This window comes from Rhinoraja longicauda, chromosome 5, assembly GCF_053455715.1.
Source record: "Rhinoraja longicauda isolate Sanriku21f chromosome 5, sRhiLon1.1, whole genome shotgun sequence".
Taxonomy (NCBI): Eukaryota; Metazoa; Chordata; class Chondrichthyes; order Rajiformes; family Arhynchobatidae; genus Rhinoraja; species Rhinoraja longicauda.
The window spans coordinates 79,798,656-79,822,528 of NC_135957.1; the positions used below are offsets into that span (position 1 = coordinate 79,798,656).

Here is a 23,873-nt window from a genome sequence, read left to right on the forward strand (position 1 = left end):
AAGGGACCTACATTTGCCTTAACTAATCTTTTTCTCTTGACATATCTATAAAAGCTTTTGCAGTCTGTTTTTATGTTCCTTGCCAGTTTTCCCTCATAGTCTATTTTCCCTTTCCTAATTAAGCCCTTTGTCCTCCTCTGCTGGACTCTGAATTTCTCCCAGTCCTCTGGTATGCTACTTTTTCTGGCTAATCTGTATGCTTCATCTTTTGTTTTAATACTATCCTTGATTTCCCTTGTTAGCCACGGATGCACTACCTTTCCTGGTTTGTTCTTTTGCCAAACTGGGATGAACACGTTGTAGTTCATCCATGCGACCTTTAAATGCCTAGTCGCTCCAGTCTTTCAACATACGACAGTCCCGCCATACCGGGAATTAACCTAGTAAACCTACGCTGCACGCCCTCAATAGCAAGAATATCCTTCCTCAAATTTGGAGACCAAAACTGCACACAGTACTCCAGGTGCGGTCTCACTAGGGCCCTGTACAACTGCAGAAGGACCTCTTTGCTCCTATACTCAACTCCTCTTGTTATGAAGGCCAACATTCCATTGGCTTTCTTCACTGCCTGCTGTACCTGCATGCTTCCTTTCAGTGACTGATGCACTAGGACACCCAGATCTCAACAAGTCCCCTGTTCCTAACTTGTGATAGCGGTGATTTGGATGAGAACGTACAAGGCAGGATTAGCAAGTTTGCAGAGATGATACAAAAGTGGGTGGGTTTTGTAGATATCCAAGATGGTTGTCAGAAATTGCAGCAGGATCTTGATCGGTCGGCCAGGCCGGCTGAGGAATGGTTGACGGCATTTAACGCAGAGAAGTGTTGAGATGCTGCATTATGGGAAAAAATAACATGGGCAGGACCTACGCAGTGAACGGTGGGCCTCTGGGGAGTGTTGTAGAGCAGAGGGATCTAGGAGTGTAGATGCATAATCCAATGGAAGTGGCAACTCAGGTAGATAGTGCGGTCAAAATTTCCCCAGACTCTGTGCGTTCACTGTGTCTATTCCCCTCATGCAAGTGATTCCTCCATACAAGTGGTGTGATCGTGTGAAGAGGTGCCCAGATATGCACAGTGAGTCCCAGTGCCATCAGCACAATTTCCCGCATCTCAGCTGCAAATCGCATGCACACGTGCATGGCTGCATTGCCTGCATGCCACGTGCGCCAATGCAGCTTCCTATTAAAGAGTCTGAAGAAGGGTTTCGACCTGAGAGGTCACCCATTCATTTTCTCCAGAGACGCTGCCTGACCCGCTGAGTTACTCCGGTATTTTGTGCCTATTTAGTTTAGTTTAGAGACGCAGCGCGGAAACAGGCCCTTTCGGCCCGCCGGGTCCGCGCCGACCAGCGATCCCCGCACATTAACACTACCCTATGCCCACTCGGGCCAATTTTTACATTTATACCAAGCCAATTGACCTACAAACCTGTACGTCTTTGGAGTGTGGGAGGAAACCGAAGGTCTCGGAGAAAACCCACGCAGATCACGGGGAGAACGTACAAACTCTGTACAGACGGCACCCGTAGTCGGGATCGAAACCGGGTCTCCGGCGCTGCATTCACTGTAAGGCAGCAACTCTACCGCTGCGCCACCGTGACCGCCCTATCTTCAGTATAATGCAGTATCTGCTGTTCCTTCCTGTACATCCTATAATGCCTCCATTGGTGCTGCTTGAAAGAGACTTGAAGATTGAGGACAACTAGTGCTGAAGTGAAGTTGAAACCACAGTTCTGACATCATTGGACATAATGAGTGGGAAAGAACTGCAGATGCTGGTTTTAAACCGAAGATAGACACAAAAAGCTGGAGCAACTCAGTGGGTCAGACAACATGTCTGGAGAAAAGGAATAGGAGACAATAGACAATAGGTGCAGGAGGAGGCCATTCGGCCCTTCATGCCAGCACCGGCATTCACTGTGATGTTGGCTGATCATCAACAATCAGTACCCCGTTCCTGCCCTCTCTCCATACCCCCTGACTCTGCTATCTTTGAGAGCTCTATCTAACTCTCTCTTGAAAGCATCCAGAGAATTGGCCTCCACTGCCTTCTGAGGCAGAGAATTCCACAGATTCACAACTCTCTGGGTGAAAAAGTTTTTCTTCGTCTCCGTTCTAAAAGGCCTGCCCCTTATTCTTAAACTGTGGCTCCTTGTTTCCTGCCGCTAGCGTGTCCAATCCCTTAATAATCTTATATGTTTCAATAAGATCCCCTCTGACGTTTCGCGTCGAGTCTGAAGAAGGGTCTTGACCCGAAACGTCACCTATTCCTTTTCTCCAGAGATGCAGTCTGAGCCACTGAGTTACTCCAGCATTTAGTGTCTGTCATAACTTAGACATAACTTGGTGGCCTTTTCATGGTCCTGTTTTCTTGTGTTCTCGTGAAACATTGAGGCTTAACCGGCGACTCGTTAATTCATACATCACCCACTTCTTCAGATAGTGAAGATGGTTGTGAACGATTGCAGCAGGATCTGGATCGATTGGCCAGGTGGGCGGAGGAATGGTTGATGGAATTTAATACAGAGAAGTGTGAGGTGTTGCATTTTGGGACGTCTCACAAGGGCAGGACCTACACAGTAAATGGTAGGCCTCTGGGAAGCATTGTAGAGCAGAGGGATCTAGGATCACAGGTGCATGGCTCCTTGAAGGTCGAGTCACAGGTAGATAAGGTGGTCAAAAAGGCTTTTGCCACATTGGCCTTCATCAGTCAGAATATTGAGTATAGCAGTTTGGAGGTCATGTTGCAGTTGCATAAGACGTTGGCGAGACCATATTTAGAGTATTGTGTTCAGTTCTGGGCACCATGTTATAGGAAATATATTGTCAAGTTTCAAAGGGTTCAGAGAAGATTTACGAGGATGTTGCCAGGACTAGAGGGTGTGAGCTATAGTGAGAGGTTGAGCAGGCTGGGTCTTTATTCCATGGAGTGCAGGGGGATGAGGGGAGATCTTATAGAGGTGTATAAAATCGTGAGAGGAATAGATCGGGTAGATGCACACTAGCATATCCTACACACCAGGGACAATTTACAATTTTACTGAGGCCCATTAACCCACAAACCTGTACGTCCTTGGAATGTGGGAGGAAACCGGAGCACCCGGAGAAAAGCCACGCAGATCACGGGGAGAACGTACAAACTCAGTACAAGGCAGCACCCATAGTCAGGATCGAACATGGGTCTCTGGCGCTGTAAGACAGCAACTCTACCTCTGCGCCACCATGCCGCTGATCCCCTGTGCCGATCACCAGCCAACACAGTGGTTCATGATCTCCTCTAGAAACTACTTTCCACTCCTAAAGAAAGAACAGATTATTATCCTTGTATAATTTACTACAGAGAAACAAGGTTATTGTTGACAGCATGCAGCGAAAAATTGTAAATTGTCCCTAGCGTGTAGGATAGTGTAAGTTTCTGAGGTGATCTAGTGGGAAAGTCTAGGACCAGAGGCCATAACTGCTGAAAGAAAGGTTGTTCCTTTGGGAAGGAGATGAGGAGGAATTTCTTTAGTCAGAGGGTGGTGAATCTGGAGAATTCTTTGCCACAGATGGCAGTGGAGGCAAAGTCAATGGATATTTTTAAGGCAGATATTGACAGATTTTTGATTAGTACGGGAGTCAGGGGTTATAGGGAGAAGGCAGGAGAATGGGGTTAGGAGGGAGAGATAGATCAACCATGATGGAATGGTGGAGTAGACTTGATGGGCCGAATGGCCTAATTCTGCTCCTATCGCTTATGAACATGAACATGGTCGCTCATCGATGCAGGCTTGGCAGGCTGAAGGGCCTGTTTCCGCGCTGTGTCTCTAAAGTCTAATGTCATTCATTCATTTTTTATGTGCAAACTAAAATTCCCTTTGGAATTTGGAAGACGTACAGGATTGTAGGTTAATTGGATTCGTATCAATGTAAAATTGTCCCTAGTGTGTAACGGGTAGTGTTAGTGTGCGGGGATCGCTGGTCGGCGCGGACTCGGTGGGCCGAAGGGCCTGTTACTGCGCTGTATCTCTAAACTGAACTAAACTAAAAATGTGTTCCGCAAACGTGGAGACAGTGCCGAAGTAAGGATCTCTTATTGACACCTTGTGCGGTGGTAAGAGTAACCAGTGTAAGGATGCAAGCCCATGGGCTGTGAGTTATGCCTTCAGTTAACTTGATGAAGGGCAAGTAATGCTGCCTCCAGATTGATGAGTCCCCAAGGTCTGCTTGAGGAAGTAGCTGGTGGCATTGAACCCGACAAAGTCTTCCTGCCAGCAATAAATTTTCCAGACGTCACTTCTGAAAAAAGCTCAAGTATAAGTAGAAGCCCAGTCCGACTCCTCGCGAACAAGGGGTTGAATGCACAAATGAAGCGCCGTGTAACGTTTCTCTGAGACAAACTTTAAACTTGTTCTTAATGTTTGACGTCAGCCATATCAAGACAATAGACAATAGACAATAGGTGCAGCAGTAGGCCATTCGGCACCTTCGAGCCAGCACCGCCATTCAATGTGATCATGGCTGATCATTCTCAATCAGTACCCCGTTCCTGCCTTCTCCCCATACCCCCTGACTCCGCTATCCTTAAGAGCTCTATCTAGCTCTCTCTTGAATGCATTCAGAGAATTGGCCTCCACTGCCTTCTGAGGCAGAGAATTCCACAGATTCACAACTCTCTGACTGAAAAGGTTTTTCCTCATCTCCGTTCTAAATGGCCTACCCCTTATTCTTAAACTGTGGCCCCTTGTTCTGGACTCCCCCAACATTGGGAACATGTTTCCTGCCTCTAACGTGTCCAACCCCTTAATAATCTTATACGTTTCGTTAAGATCCCCTCTCATCCTTCTAAATTCCAGCGTATACAAGCCTAGTCGCTCCAGCCTTTCAACATATGACAGTCCCGCCATTCCAAGAGTGTTTTATTGTCATGGTGGCACGGTGGAGCAGCGGTAGAGATGCCACCTTACAGCGCCGGAGACCCGGGTTCGATCCCGACCACGGGCGCAGTCTGTACGGAGTTTGTACGTTTGTCCCGTGACATTTTGTGGGTTTTCTCCGGGTGCTCCGGTTTCCTCCCACACTCCAAAGACGTGCAGGTTTCCAGGTTAATTGGCTTGGTATGAACGTAAATTGTCCCTAGTGGGTGGAGGATAGTGTTCATGTGCGGGAACCGCTGGTCGGCGTGGACTCGTGGGCCGAAGAGCCTATTTCCGCGCTGTTTCTCTAAACATAGGTCCGAGATAGAACGACAAAAATCTTTTGTTACACCCGCACAACGGAATATGTAAAGATAAAAGACCTACAGCCATCAGTTAAACACTTGGTATTATTGCACTATTATTGTTGTTTGTATTTTATGCGTGCATATATATATAGATATAGAGATATATATATATATATAGATCTATATGTGTGTGTGTGTGTGTGTGTGTGTGTGTGTGTATATATATATATATGTATGTATGTATATATATATCTTCTTCTTCGGCCCCCTCGGTCGTGGCTGACCATGGGTGATGCATCCCAGTTGGCTGCTTGTTCCACACCTCGGCTAGAGCAGCGTCGCTTGTGGCTGAAGAGACCAACGCGGGAGTCACAGTCTCTGTCGCAAAGGTCACATTTGTGTGTGGACTCTGGTCTGTTGAAGTTGCCGCGCTCCTCTCTGCGTGCCCGCTTGTCTGCCGCTGCGTTCATCAGTTTCTCTTCCCCCGTTTTGAGACGTTGGTTCAGATTACCTCTCCAACTCGTACGGTCAGCTGCAAGGCTCTCCCAGGACTCCACGTTGATGTTGAGCGCCTTCAAACCTCTCTTGCAGACGTCCTTGTAACGTAGCTGGGGGCGGCCGATGGTTCTCCTCTCCTGGGGGCGGCCGACGGTCCTAAAAGATCTCCTGGAGAGATGTTAGCTCTCCATAGAGGATATATATATATATATATATATATATATATATATATATATATATATATATATATATATATATACACGCATACATACGCACACATAAAAACAAACAATCATAATAGTGCAATAATATTAATTATTGTTATAGAAGGGTCTCGACCCTAAAAGTCACCCATTCCTTCTCTCCAGAGATGCTGCATGTCCCACTGAGTTACTCCGGCATTTTGTGTCTATCTTTGGTTTAAGTCAGCTTCTTCAGTTCCTTCCTACACATATATATATATACACATATATATATATGTGTATCTTTATATGTGAGTATATGTATATATACACACACTGAACTTTTTTACTTGTTTATTATATTGTTTACAGAGTACTAAGTTTACATATTCTATTGTGATGCTGCAAGAAAAGAATTTCATTGTTCTATCCGGAACATTTGACAATAAAACATTCTTGACTCTTGACTTGACTCCAGTACCATATAACGGACGTGATAATAAGTGACATTTAAGTTCAGTGTGTGTATATTGGTGCCCATATCAATCGCCAAGTTTTGATGTGAGTCGGCCTTTGATCGGCAGGAAGTTAGTTTAGTTTAGAGATACAGCGTGGAAACAGGCCCTTCTGGCCACCGAGTCCGTGCCAAACCATCGATCACCCGTTCACGCTAGTTCTATGTCATGCCACTTTCTCAGTCACTCCCCACGCACGTGGGCCAATTAACCTACAAACCCGCTTGTCTTTGGGCCGTGTGGGGGAATGGGAGGAGCACCCGGAGAGAAGACCCACGTGGTCATAGGGAGAACGTGCGAACTCCACGCAGACTGCACCCGAGGTCAGGATCGATCTCGCTGGTCTCCGGCGCTGTGAGGCAGCAACTCTACCACTGTGCCGTCCCATTGAGAAAATTATTGCCGCTCGTTATTCAGCAGTTCCATAGCCAATTTTATGCTGGAGAGGGTGCAGAGAAGGTTTACGAGGATGTTGCCAGGACTTGAGGGTCTGAACTAGAGGGAGAGGTTGAGCTGGCTGGGACTCTGTTCCTTGGAGTGCAGCCGGATGAGGGGTGATCTTATAGAGGTGTTTAAGATCATGAGACGAATAGACTGGGTAAATGCATTGAGTCCTTTACCCAGAGTAGGCGAGGAACCGGAGGCCATAGGTTTAAGGTTAGGGGGGAAAGATTTAATAGGAACTTGAGGGGCATTTTTACACAAAGGGTGGTAGGTATATGGAACGAGCTGCCAGAGGAGGTACATGCACCTAGTGCTATCATAATATTTAAAAAACGTTTGGACAGGTACATGGACAGGATAGGATTAGAGGGATAGATCGGCCATGATTGAATGGCAGAGTGGACGATGGGCCGAATGGCCTAATTCTGCTCCTAAAACTGATGAACCTCTAAATAGGGGCCAAATGCTGGCAGGCGAGACTAGTGTAGATGTGGGTAGGTTGGTCGGTGTGGGGAAGTTGTGCCGAAGGGCCTGTTTCCGCGTTGTATAGGGTTGCCAACTGTCCCGTATCTGCCGGGACATCCCGTATATTGGTCTAAATTGGTTTGTCCCATATGCGACCGCCCTTGTCCCGCATTAGGCCCGGGGGGGCGCTGTAGGCCCGGACACTGTAGGCCGGGGGGGCGCTGTAGGCCAGGAGACTCTAGGCCCAGGGGCAGCTGTAGGCCCGGACACTAGGCCTGGACACTGCAGGCCCGGGGGCGCTGTAGGCCCGGACACAGTAGGCCCAGACACTGCATGGCCCGGGGGCCGCTGTAGGCCCGGACACTGTAGGTCCGGACACTCTAGGCCCAGGGGCCGGGTGCTGCCTGTCGGAGGTTGCATAGCAACCTGCCTTCCAGCCCGGGCTGCCACCATTGGTGGAGCGAGAGCACGTGGCCGCTGGCTGGGTGAGGTCACGTGGGGCGCGGGGCGGCGACGTCACCTTTTGTCCCTTATTTGGGAGTGAGAAAGTTGGCAACCGTCGCGCTGTATGACTGCATGACTCTCTGGTTGGCATGGGCAGGTTGTGCCAAAGGCCCTGTTTCCGCACCGTGTGACTCTGTGACTATGATTCTATGTCTCTAGTATGATACTGTGCCATTGCTTTACCTCTGCTGATGTACTGACCTCTGCCTTCTCTCTCCTTTCCCTCCACAGAAAGCTGATCTTGCAGTTGCACCCCTCACTATCACGTACGTCCGAGAGAAGGTCATTGACTTCTCAAAGCCATTCATGACCCTGGGAATAAGTATTTTGTACCGAAAGCCCAACGGTACAAATCCTGGCGTTTTCTCCTTCCTGAATCCTCTCTCCCCTGATATCTGGATGTATATTCTGCTGGCTTACTTGGGTGTCAGTTGTGTGCTGTTTGTTATAGCCAGGTAACATGATGCCTTCAGTGAGTTTTGGCAATGCCACTCTGTTTTTGCAAATGTTGTCAAAAGTCACTGATTTTTTTTCTTTAGTTTGATGATTTATTTTTTTGTCCCACTTTGTTTTAAACACCTCTGTGCTGTTTGTCATCTCTGTCTGAGATTACATATATATATATATATATATATAGATATATATATAGATACACAAATATATATTTTTTAAATCTTGCTAATATCGGGGAGGGAAAAGGGAATGGTTTCAGAAAGCCATTTCCGAGTGGGTTTGTGGTGCAGACAAGTGTGTTAAACCAGCATCTCTTCCTTAGTCACCCCACTGTGCTGCTGACACCGTGTAAACGATGAGTGCTGTCCGCAAGAAAAATGAAGGCAGTTAATTGAATTTTACGCGTTATGCCGTTTCGCTGCACACATGGACCGAAACACGGAAAATGTGGTTTCACAGAAAAGAAATGTCTTAAGAAAGGCTGTTAATTAGTCATAGTGGGGGGGGCTTTTGTGCGGACAGGCACACGAGCAGAGAGGTGGTGGTTTTTTTGTCCCACGCAGCACTGCGAGTTAGGATAACTAAATGCCCGCTCCCCCCATTCACCGTTACCAACAAATGCTTTTCACCTTGCTTCAAATGCATGTTGTCGGTCGCGATATCGCTGCCGCGGTTATCTGCCACACCAGCCAGTGCAGCGCAGGCTGCGTTTTTAAAGATTGATGCAGGCGAGGAGCCGTGATTTATGTTCCAGAGTGGGAAAGTAGAGAGGTGTAAGCTGTGCTGAAACACATTGGCGAGACGTTGCTGCCTCCCGTGTGCCACCAGAGTATTCCCGGCTGTAAACAATGACACAGGAGGAGATGGCGGGGAAGCAAGCAGAAAAGCATCATTAGACAATAGACAATAGACAACTTTAGAGTTGCACCTTTAGATTTCAGACTTCCGATCACAGCGCAGTGGGCTGAACAGGTCTCCATCAGACTTTTTTTAAAAAACTTTTGGATACGTGCATTTTGTGCCTTGGTAGAGAGAGGGTTTCCCTTGCAGAAATCTTTACATATGGTTAGGCCTAAGTTATGGCCATGACATTTTCAGGATGGTATCAAGGGCAGAGAGGAGGGGAGGAGGAACGGGAGCTCCACACAGAAGCAGGGGTGTTCTCTTTAGAACTGAGGCGTTTAAGGGAAGATTTGTCAGAGGTGTTCAAAATCAAAAAGAGCCTTCAGAGTTTCCACTGGTAACGATGTCAGCAACAAGGGACATAGATTTAAGCTGCTGACCAAGAGAAGCTGATCAGTTTTGGGCACCATGTTATAGGAAAGATGTTGTCAAGCTGGAAAGGGTGCAAAGAAGATAGACACAAAATGCTGGAGTAACTCAGCAGGCCAGGCAGCATCTCTGGAGAGAAGGAATGGGTGATGTTTCGGGTCGAGACCCTTCTTCAGACGGTGCAGAGGTGATTTACGAGGATGTTACCCAGGGCTCGAGGGCCAGCACATCCTTCCCCAGATATGGAGCCCAAAACTGCTCACAGGGTCGGGACGGCATGTCGCTGGTCCAATCTGATCCATTCTGGTGAGCTTTAAACTTATGTGGCTGACCTAGCTGGCCCCTGGGTGGCCCCCTAGAATGTGAATGAGAGATACTTGATGGTGATAATGCCTTTGAATATCAAGGTAGGTTGTTAGAGAGTCTCTCTTCTTGGAGATAGTCATTGCATGGCATGAGTTTTAATTGCTCCACATCGACCCCTGCCTTGGTGTTGTCCAGGTCTTGAGGTCAAAAGGTCATAAGTGATAGGAGTGGAATTAGGCCATTCGGCCCATCAAGTCTACTCCACCATTCAGCCATGGCTGATCTATCTCTCCCTCCGAACTCCTGCCTTCTCCCCATAACCTCTGACACCCCGTACTAATCAAGAATATATCTATATATGCCTTAAAAATATCCACTGATTGGCCTCCACAGCTACCTGTGGCAAAGAATTCCACAGATTCACCACCCTCTGACTGAAGGCATTTCTCCTCGTCTCCTTCCTAAAGGAACGTTCTTTAATTCTAAGGCTATGACCTCTCGTCCTAGACACTCCCACTGCACATAGGCACTGGAATCGGGACTGTCATATGTTGAAAGACTGGAGCGACTAGGCTTGTATACACTAGAATTTAGAAGGATGAGAGGAGATCTTATCGAAACGTATAAGATTATTAAGGGGTTGGACACATTAGAGGCAGGGAACATGTTCCCAATGTTGGGGGAGTCCAGAACAAGGGGCCACAGTTTAAGAATAAGGGGTAGGCCATTTAGAACTGAGATGAGGAAAAACTTTTTCAGTCAGAGAGTTGTGAATCTGTGGAATTCTCTGCCTCAGAAGGCAGTGGAGGCCAATTCTCTGAATGCATTCAAGAGAGAGCTGGATAGAGCTCTTAAGGATAGCGGAGTCAGGGGGTATGGGGAGAAGGCAGGAACGGGGTACTGATTGAGAATGATCAGCCATGATCACATTGAATGGCAGTGCTGGCTCGAAGGGCTGAATGGCCTCCTCCTGCACCTATTGTCTATTGAACATTGTGGACATTAAGCTTATGATGGAAGGTGTGGCATTGATGTAGCAGTTGAAGATGGTAGGGCCGAGGGCATTGCACTGAGGAACTCCTGCTGATTGAAGCACAATGTTAACCACAGCCACCCTCCTTTGTGTGAGATTTGATTCCAAGATTTGGAATCAGTTTAGTTCAGTTTCGTCTAGAGATACAGCGTGGGAAACAGGTCCTTCGTCCCACCGAGTCCGTGCCGGCAAGCAATCCCCGCACGCTGATACTGTCCTGCACACACTAGGGACAATCAACATAGAAAGCTGTACGTCTTTGGAGTGTGGGGGGAGTACCGGAGCACCCGGAGAAAACCCCACGCACGCGGTCAAGGGGAGAAGGTGAAAATAGCAGTCCAGGCATAGCCTCTTGAACTGTGGCACGAATCAAACACACATCTGTATTTCATATCTGCTTGGGATAAACAATCGTATACTCCAGCAATGTGGCTATTTCAATCTGAGAGCATGCGCAGTGGCGCAGCGGTAGAGTTGCTGCCTTACAGCGAATGCAGGGCCGGAGACTCAGGTTCGATCCTGACTACGGGCGCCGTCTGTAAGGAGTTTGTGCGTTCTCCCCGTGACCTGCGTGGGTTTTCTCCGAGATCTTCGGTTTCCTCCCACACTCCAAAGACGTACAGGTTTGTAGGTTAATTGGCCGGGCAAATGTAAAAAATTGTCCCTAGTGTGTGTAGGATAGTGTTAATGTGCGGGGATCGCTGGGCGGCACGGATCCGGTGGGCCGAAACGCCTGTTTCCGCGCTGTATCTCTGAAATCTAAAAAAAAATCCAAAAAAATCTAAGATAGGTGTCAGAGCACAATGTGTATTTGTGTCACTTAAGCCTTGCCAACCAAGGTTCCTCTCTTCCGTTGATGTTTCTCACTCGGGCTGATCTGTTTTCCCTTTGCACCCTTCCTTATCGCTGTTAGGTACCTCCCAATATACCACTCTGGCAGCGAGACTCCCTTGTCCCCAGTCCTCAGATATACGGAAGAGAAGGCGCCATGTTTGACCGAGTGGCTTTTTTTCTTGCTGAATTAACAAATCTGGTATCCTTCCAATTTGTATCAGCAAGGAGGACCAGTCAGCTTATCACACAGCACATTCATCCTGGAGTCAATTGTTGTTCAGCCGTGCGAAACTGCTCACCATGAATCTGTTGCTTCGCGTTCATGAGAATGTGTCACCATCCAAGTTTGCTGTTGCTTCCCGTCGTGGAAGGTTTCATTGAAGAGACAGGACCTACTTGGTTTTCCAACCACTATCTGCTTATCGTCCTCGTCCCGTAGAATTCACTTCTTTATTTTAGTTTAGTTGAGAGACACAGCGCGGAAACAGGCCCTTCGGCCCTCCGAGTCCGCGCTGACCGGCGATCCCCGCACACTAACGCTAACCTATACACACACTCGGGACAATTTACACATGTACCAAGCCAATTAGCCTAGAGACCTGCATGTCTTCGGAGTGTGGGAGGAAACCGAAGATCTCAGGGATACCCACGCAGTCACGGGGAGAACGTACAAACTCCGTACAGACAGCGTCCGTAAGGCAAATATAGAAACATAGAAACATAGAAAATAGGTGCAGGAGTAGGCTATTCGGCCCTTCGAGCCTGCACCGCCATTCAATATGATCATGGCTGATCATCCAGCTCAGTAACCTGTACCTGCCTTCTCTCCATACCCCCGATCCCTTTAGCCACAAGGGCCACATCTAACTCCCTCTTAAATATAGCCAATGAACTGGCCTCAACTACCTTCTGTGGCAGAGAATTCCACAGACTCACCACTCTCTGTGTGAAGAAATGTTTTCTCATCTCGGTCCTAAAAGACTTCCCCCTTATCCTTAAGCTGTGACCCCTGGTTCTGGACTTCCCTAACATCGGGAACAATCTTCCCGCATCTAGCCTCTCCAACCCCTTAAGAATTTTATATGTTTCAATAAGATCCCCCCTCAGTCTTCTAAATTCCAGCGAGTACAAGCCTAGTCTATCCAGTCTTTCTTCATATGAAAGTCCTGCCATCCCAGGGATCAATCTGGTGAACCTTCTCTGTACTCCCTCTAAGGCTAGAATGTCTTTCCTCAGATTAGGAGACCAAAACTGTACACAATACTCCAGGTGCGGTCTCACCAAGGCCCTGTACAACTGCAGCAGAACCTCTACCACTGCGCCACCGTGCCACTATCTGTTCCCTCATTTGCAGACTGGTGTCTGAAACATTTTCTGATGCACGCCTACAAAATAGCAATTAAGATTTGATTATTTAAGTCATTGTCACTTAAAGAATATGTTATTCTGCTCGACAAGTAAAATTTAAGATTTGGACTTGTTTATGATAAAAAACATTGCAATATTAAATCTCCAGATGGTCCCTTCAGTAAAGATACAAACAAGATCTTGGCTGTAACTCTGCATAACTGTTTCCATCCCAGCCCATTATATTTAGTTTTAGTTTAGTTTTTAGTTTTGGGCATACAGGCCCTTCCCATATCCCCATACACTAGCACTATCCTACCTGCTAGGGACAATTAACCTACAAACCTATATGTCTTTGGAGTTTAGTTTAGTTTCGAGATACAGCACGGAAACAGGGCCTTCAGCCCAACCAGTCCGCACCGACCAGCGATCTCCGTAATACCAACACTAACCTACACACACTAGTGACAATTTTACAATTTTACCAAGCCAATTAACCTACGAATCTCCGCCTTTGGAGCGTGGGAGGAAACTAGAGCACCCGGTGAAAACCCACGCAGGGCATGGGGAGAATGTACAAACTCTGTACAGACAGCACCCGTAGTCAGGATCGAACCTGGGTCTCTGACGCTGTGAGGCAGCAACTCTACCGCTGGGCCACTGTGTTTCCCAATGTTATTGTCTATAACTTAGCCTTTCATTGCTGCTTCCTCATGAAGAATGTGCTCACCGATAGTGTTAAACCTCTTCACTTGCAAGTCTAATCTTGGCAGGTTTCCTGACCATCAAGTGGGATAGGGATTTCAGCCAAGCGTATTTGTTCAAGCGTATTCCTTCTCTCCCGAGATGCTGCCTGACCTGCTGAGTTACTCCAGCATTTTGTGAATAAATCAATGTATTTGTTCAACTTTTGCAACGAGCAAAATTGAGCTAATTCTTCCCTTTTTCTGATGCAGAAAACCAGAGGCCAGTTGGAGTGTTTTGTTTTGTTTAGTTTAGTTCACTGTAGAGACACAGCGTGGAAACTGGCCCTTCGTCCCACCGCATCCACACCGACCAGCGATCCCCGCACATTAACACTATCCTGCACATGTTTTTTAACATTTATACCAAGCCAGTTAACCTACAAACCTGTACGTCCTTGGAGTGTGAGAGGAAACCGGATACACACGGAGCAATAGACAATAGACAATAGGCAATAGATGCAGGAGTAGGCCATTCGGCCCTTCGAGCCAGCACCGCCATTCAATGTGATCATGGCTGATCATCCACAATCAGTACCCCGTTCCTACCCTCTCCCCATACCCCCTGACTCCGCTATCATTAAGAGCTCTATCTATCTCTTGAGAGCCTCCGGAGAATTGGCCTCCACTGCCTTCTGAGTCAAAGAATTCCACAGATTTACAACTCTCTTACAAGTGAAAAAGTTTTTCCTCATCTCCGTTCTAAATGGCCTACCCCTTATTCTTAAACTGTGGCCCCTGGTTCTGGATTCCCCCAACATTGGGAACATGTTTCCTGCCTCTAGCGTGTCCAATCCCTTAATAATCTTATATGTTTCAATAAGGTCCCCTCACATCCTTCTAAATTCCAGCATTGGGTTGGAACTAATTCTCAATTATTCTTGGCAGAATATATCTGTTGTTTTCTAAAAAAAAAAATCCTTTGTTAGACTTTTAGCAAAGTCAGCATTTAATGTTTCCCCCGATATAAGTAAGGAATTAAAATGTCCTAAAATGTTGTATTTTCTTGAAATATTGAACGGCTCAGTATCTCATTATATGTTAATTTAGCAAGTTATATTAAATTTATTTAAGTGGTTTTCAGTTTAATTTCTAAACTGTCAGGGAAAAAAAACGTAATAGTGCTGCTACAAATAATTAAATGCAAAATCTTGTAGGTTGCACAGCGGTAGAGATACTGCCTTACAGCGTCGGGTTTCGTTCCCGACTAGGGGTGCTGTCTGTATGGGGTTTGCACGTTCTCCCCGTCACCTGCGTGGGTGTCCTCCGAGATTGGAATCGAGGTGTATGGGGAGAAAACAGGAATGGGGTACTGATTGAGAATGATCAGCCATGATCACATTGAATGGCGGTGCTGGCTCGAAGGGCCGAATGGCCTACTCCTGCACCTACAGTATTGTCTATGTTTCTATCTTCGGTTTCGTCCCACACTCCAAAGGCGTACATGTTTGTAGGTTAATTGGCTTAGTATAACTGCAAATTGTCCCCAGTGTGTGTAAGATAGTGTTGGTGTGTGGTGATCGATGGTCAGCAGGGACTCAGTGGGCCGAAGGGCCTGTTTCCGCGCAGTATCTATAAACTGAACTAAACTGAACTGATGGACTATTTTTGTAGCATCACAAAATTGAGCGCTTTAAAAAAACAGTTTAGCGTTAACATTTGACAGAAGAAATATCTACTTCATCTTGTGTGATGATGTCAGGTTCTTTACCCACCCCCCCCCCAAGGACAGTTGTGTGTTGATGGATTTTCACAACACTTCGACAAAGAGATGATGGCACTTTTAGATAATGGTTTTCTGTCGCCAGTTGAGAAAAAAAGGTTTATGATTTCAATAGACAATAGACAATAGGTGCAGGAGGAGGCCATTCGGCCCTTCGAGCCAGCACCGCCATTCAATGTGATCATGGCTGATCATTCTCAATCAGTACCCCGTTCCTGCCTTCTTCCCATACCCCCTGACTCCGCTATCCTTAAGAGCTCTATCCAGCTCTCTCTTGAATGCATTCAGAGAATTGGCCTCCACAGCCTTCTGAGGCAGAGAATTCCACAGATTCACAACTCTCTGACTGAAAAAGTTTTTCCTCATCTCAGTTCTAAATGGCCTACCCCTTATTCTTAAACTGTGGCCCCTGGTTCTGGACTCCCCCAACATTGGGAACATGTTTCCTGCCTCTCACGTGTCCAACCCCTTAATAATCTTATACGTTTCGATAAGATCTCCTCTCATCCTTCTAAATTCCAGTGTATGCAAGCCTAGTCGCTCCAGTCTTTCAACATATGACAGTCCCGATTCCCTTTGCAACTCAGTGCCTATGTGCAGTGGGACTGTCTAGGACCAGAGGTCATAGCCTTAGAATTAATATGATAGTACCGCCATTCCGGGAATTAACCTAGTGAACCTAAGCTGCACGCCCTCAATAGCAAGAATATTCCAACTTTCCACGAGGGGATCCAACCAAGCAGACTTTTTTTTTTCCGAGACTTTTAATTCAGACCCCAGGATCACTAATGCAGCAATAAAAAAACATGGTGACCACACTGGTGCAGTGGTAGAGTTGCTGCCTTACAGTGCCAGAGACGCGGGTTCCATCCTGACTACGGGTGCTGGCTGTATGGAGTTTGTACGTTCTCCCCGTGACCTGCGTGGGTTTTCACCGGGTGCCCTGGTTTCCTCCCACACTCCAAAGACGTACCGGTTTGTAGGCTAATTGGCCTTGGTATAATTGTAAATTGTCCCTGGTATGTGTAGGATAGTGTTAGTGTGCGGGGATCGCTGGTATAAGGGGCTGACTAGGTGGGCCGAAGGACCTGATTCCGCGCCGTATCTCCAAACTAAACTAAACTGAACCATTTGACCCTTTTTTCATTTGCCCTAGCTGAACATGCACTAAATCGCTGAAATAAGTAAGGGACTTAATAACATCATTAAATGTTGTCCTCTCTTGAAATATTGGATTGCTCAGTATCTCATTATACATACATTTTACAAATTACGTTAGATTTTAAATTTTAAGTGGGATTCAGTTTAAGTTCCAACCTATTAGAACATGCAGCTGCCTGCTTATGTGGGCATTGCCATCAATTCCTGTTTAGAGATCGTCTAAATCACCAGTCTTCTCCTCCTGATTCTTCCTCTTCCCAAGCGGAAACAGTGACCAAGTCACGAGAAGCTGAAAGCAAAAAAACTGCAGATGTTGAAAATCTGCAATAAACATAGAGAAGCGTGGAACTAGTAAGCAGACAGAAATGGCCATGGGTGATATAGAGTGAACCTTTCATCAGGCCCAGGACAACTCAAACATATTTAACTTGCAAAGTGGAGGGAATGGAGAGAAAACACACATGAATGTCCCGGGTCTTGATCGACAGGGAGAGGTTGTGAAGACTAGAACATTATTCCCTGGAGTGATTCTTGATTAGTACGGGTGTCAGGGGTTATGGGGAGAAGGCAGGAGAATGGGGGTGGAAGAGAGAGATAGATCAGCCATGATTGAATGGCGGAGTAGACTTGATGGGCCGAATGGCCTAATTCTGCTCCTATCACTTATGATCTTGTGAGGGCAGGAGGCCAGAGGGTGATCTTATAGAGGTGGTCAAGATCACGAGAGGAATTAATAGGGTGAATGCACAGAGTCTTTTACATAGGATTGCGGAATCAAGAACCGGAAGACATAGGAGAGGGGATAGATTTAATAGGAACCTGAGCGGTAACATTTTCACTCAGAGGGTGGTGGGGTATATGGAATGAGCTACCAGAGACAGGTACAGTTGAGGCAGGCACAAAGACATTTAAAAGAGGATAGACACAAAATGCTGGAGCAACTCAGCGGACAGACAGCATCTCTGGATGGAAGGAATGGGTGACGTCTCGGGTCGAGACCCTTCTTCAGACTTTTTATTTTTAAGATACTTGGACAGGTACATGGTAGGAAAGGTTTAGAGGGATATGGGTCAAATGCAGGCAGGTGGGACTAGCCTAGATGGGGCATTTTGGTGGGCATGGACAAGTTGGGCGGAAGGATCAGTTTCTGTGCTGCATGACTCTGTGATCGGATGAGGACCGCAAGGGACTGAATAATATGAATGGTGGTGGCGTTGGCAGTGAGATGGTGGTGGAATCTTGTTAGTTATTGCTGATCTGAATGAATGTGTCAGGGGTTGTGGGGAGAAGGCAGGAGAATGGGGTTAGGAGGGAGAGATCGATCAGCCACGATTGAATGGCGGAGTAGACTTGATGGGCCGAATGGCCTAATTCTACTCCCATCGCTTATGACCTTACGAATGAGGTCTAAAAAGGAATAGTGTTTTAGATCTCCCAGTTCCACTCATCGTTTCCTCTCACCATCTTCTTATTAATTAATCTCTCTATTTACATCTCCTTCAGACCCCTCAGCTGAGATGACCAAACCTTCACCCCCTTCTTACAATCAGAACCCGTGTCACTTTTGTTATTTCTTTTTGCTTGGTCCCATTCCTATCTCAGATATTCCCACCGCTCTCTCCGTCCCTCTCCATTCTCTGCAGCCTAAAGCATGCTTTGATTTCTGCCTTTTCTCATGCCCGTATCGATGGGGTGTCTTGGTTGGCATGGCGGCCTATTTCCGTGCTCTGTGACTCTGTGACTCCCCTGAACATTATTGCGGCTGTTATTGTTGACTGTCGAAGGTCTGAAGGGTCAAGAGGTGAATTAGTTGCTCGAATGGGGGCCAGTCTCTTTATTTGTATTCCTTTATCAGTGTCAGGGGTGATGGGGAGAAGGCAGGAGAATGGGGTTAGGAGGGAGAGATAGATCAGCCATGATTGAATGGCGGTGTAGACTTGTCGGGCCGAATGGCCTAATTCTACTCCTGTGACCTTGTGACCTTATGATCAGTGGTGCCAATATCCTTGGTTCAGATCCCAAAGTGCTGAGGGTAAAACCTCAAATGTGCGATGATAGTTTTAGAAAGATGAGGGGAGACCTCATTGAAACTCACCGAATGGTGAAAGGCTTGGACAGAGTGAATGTGGAGAGGATGGAGAAACTAGAAACTGCAGATGCTGGTCAATTCACAAAAGGACACAATGTGCTGGAGTAACTCAGCAGGTCAGGCAGCATCTCTGGAGAACATGAAGAGGTGACGGTTCGGGTCGAGTCCCTTCTTCAGATCCGAAACGTCACCTATCCATGTTCTCCAGAGGTGCTGCCTGACCCGCTGAGTTACTCCAGCACTCTGTGAAACGTCACCTATCCATGTTCTCCAGAGATGCTGCCTGACCCGCTGAGTTACTCCAGCACTCTGTGAAACGTCATCTATTCATGTTCTCCAGAGATGCTGCCTGACCCGCTGAGTTACTCCAGCACTCTGTGAAACGTCACCTATCCATGTTCTCCAGAGGTGCTGCCTGACCCGCTGAGTTACTCCAGCACTCTGTGAAACGTCACCTATCCGTGTTCTCCAGAGGTGCTGCCTGACCCGCTGAGTTACTCCAGCACTCTGTGAAACGTCACCTATCCATGTTCTCCAGAGGTGCTGCCTGACCCGCTGAGTTACTCCAGCACTCTGTGAAACGTCACCTATCCGTGTTCTCCAGAGGTGCTGCCTGACCCGCTGAGTTACTCCAGCACTCTGTGAAACGTCATCTATCCATGTTCTCCAGAGGTGCTGCCTGACCCGCTGAGTTACTCCAGCACTCTGTGAAACGTCATCTATCCATGTTCTCCAGAGGTGCTGCCTGACCCGCTGAGTTACTCCAGCACTCTGTGAAACGTCACCTATCCGTGTTCTCCAGAGGTGCTGCCTGACCTGCTGAGTTACTCCAGCACTCTGTGAAACGTCACCTATCCATGTTCTCCAGAGATGCTGCCTGACCCGCTGAGTTACTCCAGCACTCTGTGAAATGTCACCTATCCATGTTCTCCAGAGATGCTGCCTGACCTGCTGAGTTACTCCAGCACTCTGTGGTCCTTTCAGTTTAATTAAAGATACTATTTAAGTGGAGCAAGCTACTAGAAGCAAAGTGAGAATTGTACACGAGGAAATACGAGGATGAAAGTGCCACTAATTGATTGTAATTTGGAAGCTCGGTGAGATCCAGATTCCAGCATCTGCAGTCCCTTTTATCTCTAGGTCAGATCCAGTGGTAAATCGGATGGTTGACAGGAGGAATAAAGGCAGAGGCTATTTTCTAAATGGGGAGAGAATTCTGAAATTGGAGGCGCAAAGGGACTTGGGACTGCTGGTGCAGGATTCCCAAAATGTTAATGTGAAAGTTGAATTGGTAGTAAGGAAGGAGAATGCAATGCTATCAGTTATTTCGAGAGGGCCACAATTCAAAAAAAGGGATTGAATGCAAAGGCTTTATAAGGCGCTGGTCAAGCCGCATTTGGAGTATTGTGAGCAGTTATGGACCCCATATCTGAGGAAGGATGTGCTGGCTCTGGAGGCGGTCCAGAGGAGGTTTACAAGAATGATCCCAGGAATGATTGGGTTGGCATATGATGAGCATTTGACAGCACTGGGCCTGTACTCACTGGAGTTTAGAAGGATGAGGGGGGAACCTCATTGAGACTTACCGAATAGTGAAAGGCCTGGAATGGCCTTATTCAGCTCCCAGAATTTATGAACTAAAAAGGCTTAGTGACTGGAAAGCTGTATTCCCTGAGGATCCACTGTACCGGTTCTCTCACGTTTATGTGCCACTTAATTATGTCTTGGATGTAACTGTACGAGGTATGATTAAGAAGCTTGTGGATGAAACCAAAGTTGGTAATGGCGTTAATAGTGAGGAAGAAAGATACACCATTCAGACTGCACACACAGTTGGGTTGTGGAAATAATTTGAATAGCTGCAGGAAGATATCAGTGAAGATCAGTCTGAAGAAGGATCTCGACCCGAAACCTCACCCATTCCTTCTCTCCAGAGATGCTGCCTGACCCGCTGAGTTACTCCAGCATTTTATGTCTACCTTCAGTGAAGATCAAGCGTGCAAAAATTTGACAAGTGAAATTTATTTGTGAGATAATACATTTGGAGAAGGCAAACACATCAAAGGAACGCAAAACAAGCAGTAGGATTCTGGACAATGCGGAGGGCAGAAATGATAGTTAAGAAGGCAGACCTGACATTTGAAAGGACACAAAGTGCTGGAGTCACTCAGAAGGTCAGGCAGCATCTCTGGAGAACATGTGTAGGAAGGCAGTTTTATACCCGAAGATAGACACACAAAGCTGGAGTAACTGACGTATCGGGTCGAGACCCTTCTTCAGATTGAGAGGAGATATTGAACGTGATGGGAGAACATGCTGCTTGAGCCACTGAGTTACTCTACAACATTGAGTCCTTTTGTGTAAATCAGCATCTGCAGTTCCTTGTTTCGACAGACCTAATAGTCACCTTTACTAGCCAAGGTGCAAAGGTCACCAATAGGGATGAGTGGCTCTTTCATGCTCAACGTGGACATGATGGGCCAGGATTTTCTGTAATTCTGTGAATCTGTGAAGGCATGTGCACCAACACTGAATAAGATGATGAAAGCAAAACCACTGCTGGTGTTGTTTAGGAAATTAACTGCAGATGGGCGGCACGGTAGCGCAGCGGTAGAGTTGCTGCTTTACAGCGAATGCAGCGCCGGAGACTCAGGTTCGATCCTGACTACGGGTGCTGCACTGTAAGGAGTTTGTACGTTCTCCCCGTGACCTGCGTGGGTTTTCTCCGAGATCTTCGGTTTCCTCCCACACTCCAAAGACGTACAGGTATGTAGGTTAATTGGCTGGGTAAATGTAAAAATTGTCCCTAGTGGGTGTAGGATAGTGTTAATGTACGGGGATCGCTGGGCGGCACGGACTTGGAGGGCCGAAAAGGCCTGTTTCAGGCTGTATATATATGATATGATATGATATGATATGATGTACTGGTACAAATCGAAGGTATCACTAAATGCTGGAATAACTCAGCGGGTCAGGCAGCATCTCAGGAGAGAAGGAATGGGTGACGTGAAGAAGGGTTTTGTGACACCTGCTGGTGTTGTTTACTTCAGTCCAGTTTTAGTTTATTGTCACGTGTACCGAGGTACAGCGAAAAGATTTTGTTGAGTGCTAACCAGTCAGCGGAAAGACAGTACACGGTAAACAATGGAGCCTTCCACAGTGGGCAGATACGTGATAAAGGGATTAACGTGAGTAAGGTTTAGTGCAAGACGAAGCCAGTAAAGACCAATCGAGGAGAGTCCGAGGGTCTCCAATGGAGTAGGTAGTAGTTCAGGACTGCTCTCTAGTTGTTGGTAGGATGGCTCAGTTGCCTGATAGATACAAAGTGCTGGATGGAGTAAGTCCACAGATCAGGGAGAGTCTCTGGAGAGAAAGAACGGGCGATGTTTCGGGTCGGAACCCATCTCAATGCTGAGTTGCGGCAGAGCCATGCTTTGAAAATGATTTACCTTTAAAAGTGAAGGAGGACGAATCAGCAGGTCATTATGTCTCTCCGTGTTGGTTGAATGCACACGTTTGCAATTCACATGGAAGCAATGTTCTTATTAGCAATTACCGCACCGTGAAGCTTCAGGTTTATATTTGCTGTCAATGATGATATGCTGTCAGTGGCTCGGTTGGCCCAGCAAGAGCGCAGTTTTGTAAAACGTAGTCAGTTGTGGAGCGGGGAGCTACGAGGGTGAGCTGAATAATGTGATCGTCGATGTTTCTCAGCTCTCTCGCTCTTTAACCAGGGTGGATCTGAGTGGGTGTCAGGGGTTACGGGGAGAAGGCAGGAAAATGGGATGGCGAGGGAAAGATAGAACAGACATCTGGTGGAGTAGACTTGATGGGTCGAATGGCCTAATTCTGCTCCTATCACATGAACTTATCTGATTGTGGCCCAGTACTTCAGCATAGCTACAAAGTGCATGGATATTTCTTCTGTTGCTCTTTCCCTTGCTATTGAGGGCGTGCAGCGTAGGTTTACCAGGTTAATTCCCGGAATGGCGGGACTGTCGTATGTTGAAAGACTGGAGCGACACGGCTTGTATACACTGGAATTTAGAAGGATGAGAGGAGATCTTATCGAAACGTATAAGATTATTAAGGGGTTGGACACGTTAGAGGCAGGAAACATGTTCCCAATGTTGGGGGAGTCCAGAACAAGGGGCCACAGTTTAAGAATAAGGGGTAGGCCATTTCGAACGGAGATGAGGAAAAACTTTTTCAGTCAGAGAGTTATGAATCTGTGGAATTCTCTGCCTCAGAAGGCAGTGGAGGCCAATTCTCTGAATGCATTCAAGAGAGAGCTAGATAGAGCTCTTAAGGATAGCAGAGTCAGGGGGTATGGGGAGAAGGCAGGAACGGGGTACTGATTGAGAATGATCAGCCATGATCACATTGAATGGCGGTGCTGGCTCCAAGGGCTGAATGGCCTACTCCTGCACCTATTGTCTATTGTCTATTTTCATCTTCTCCTGTTCTGGGCTGCCAAGGTACTTGTGTTTAGCTAAGTATGGTGAGACTACCCCAGAAGGCCATGCTAGAGATGCTTCTGGAGATAGACACAATGTGCTGGAGTAACTCAGCAGGTCAGGCAGCATCTCTGGAGTAAAAGGATGGGTGACGCTTTAGGTTGGAACCGTTCCACAAACTTTAAACATCCTTTTTCTCCAGAGATGTTGCCTGACTCACCGAGTTACTATAGCACTTTGTGTCTATCTTCTGCATGAACCAGCATCTGCAGTTCCTCCCTACACACCAAAGATGCTTCTATCAGGTAGTCCATTCCAGGTGAAACCAGTAGATTTGGGGAAACCAAAGATACCAGATGATATGCGTAGGAAAGAACTGCAAATGCTGTTTTACACGGAAGATTGACACAACATGCTCTGGAGTAAAACGTCGCTCATTCCTTCTCTCCAGGGATGCTGCCCGTCCCCTTGAATGACTCCAGCATTTTGTGTCAAACACCAGAAGATATGTTGAGCAGGCAGGTGCCTGGGAAAGCTAAGAGATTGGCCATGAAGAGAGACACAAAGTGGTGGAGTAATCTCTGGAGAAATGGAATAGGTAATGTTTCAGGTCGAGGCACTTCAAGTAGGGTCGTGATATTG

The 23,873-nt window shown here is 46.9% G+C and overlaps 1 protein-coding gene across 1 annotated transcript in view; it reads left to right on the forward strand.

Moving 5' to 3' along the window:
* grik2 (glutamate receptor, ionotropic, kainate 2) overlaps positions 1-23,873 on the forward strand; it is a 463,075-nt gene that overhangs the window by 349,383 nt on the left and 89,819 nt on the right. Inside the window, 1 exon segment of the mRNA XM_078399849.1 lies at positions 8,045-8,268. Coding sequence (XP_078255975.1) covers positions 8,045-8,268 — 224 coding nt within the window.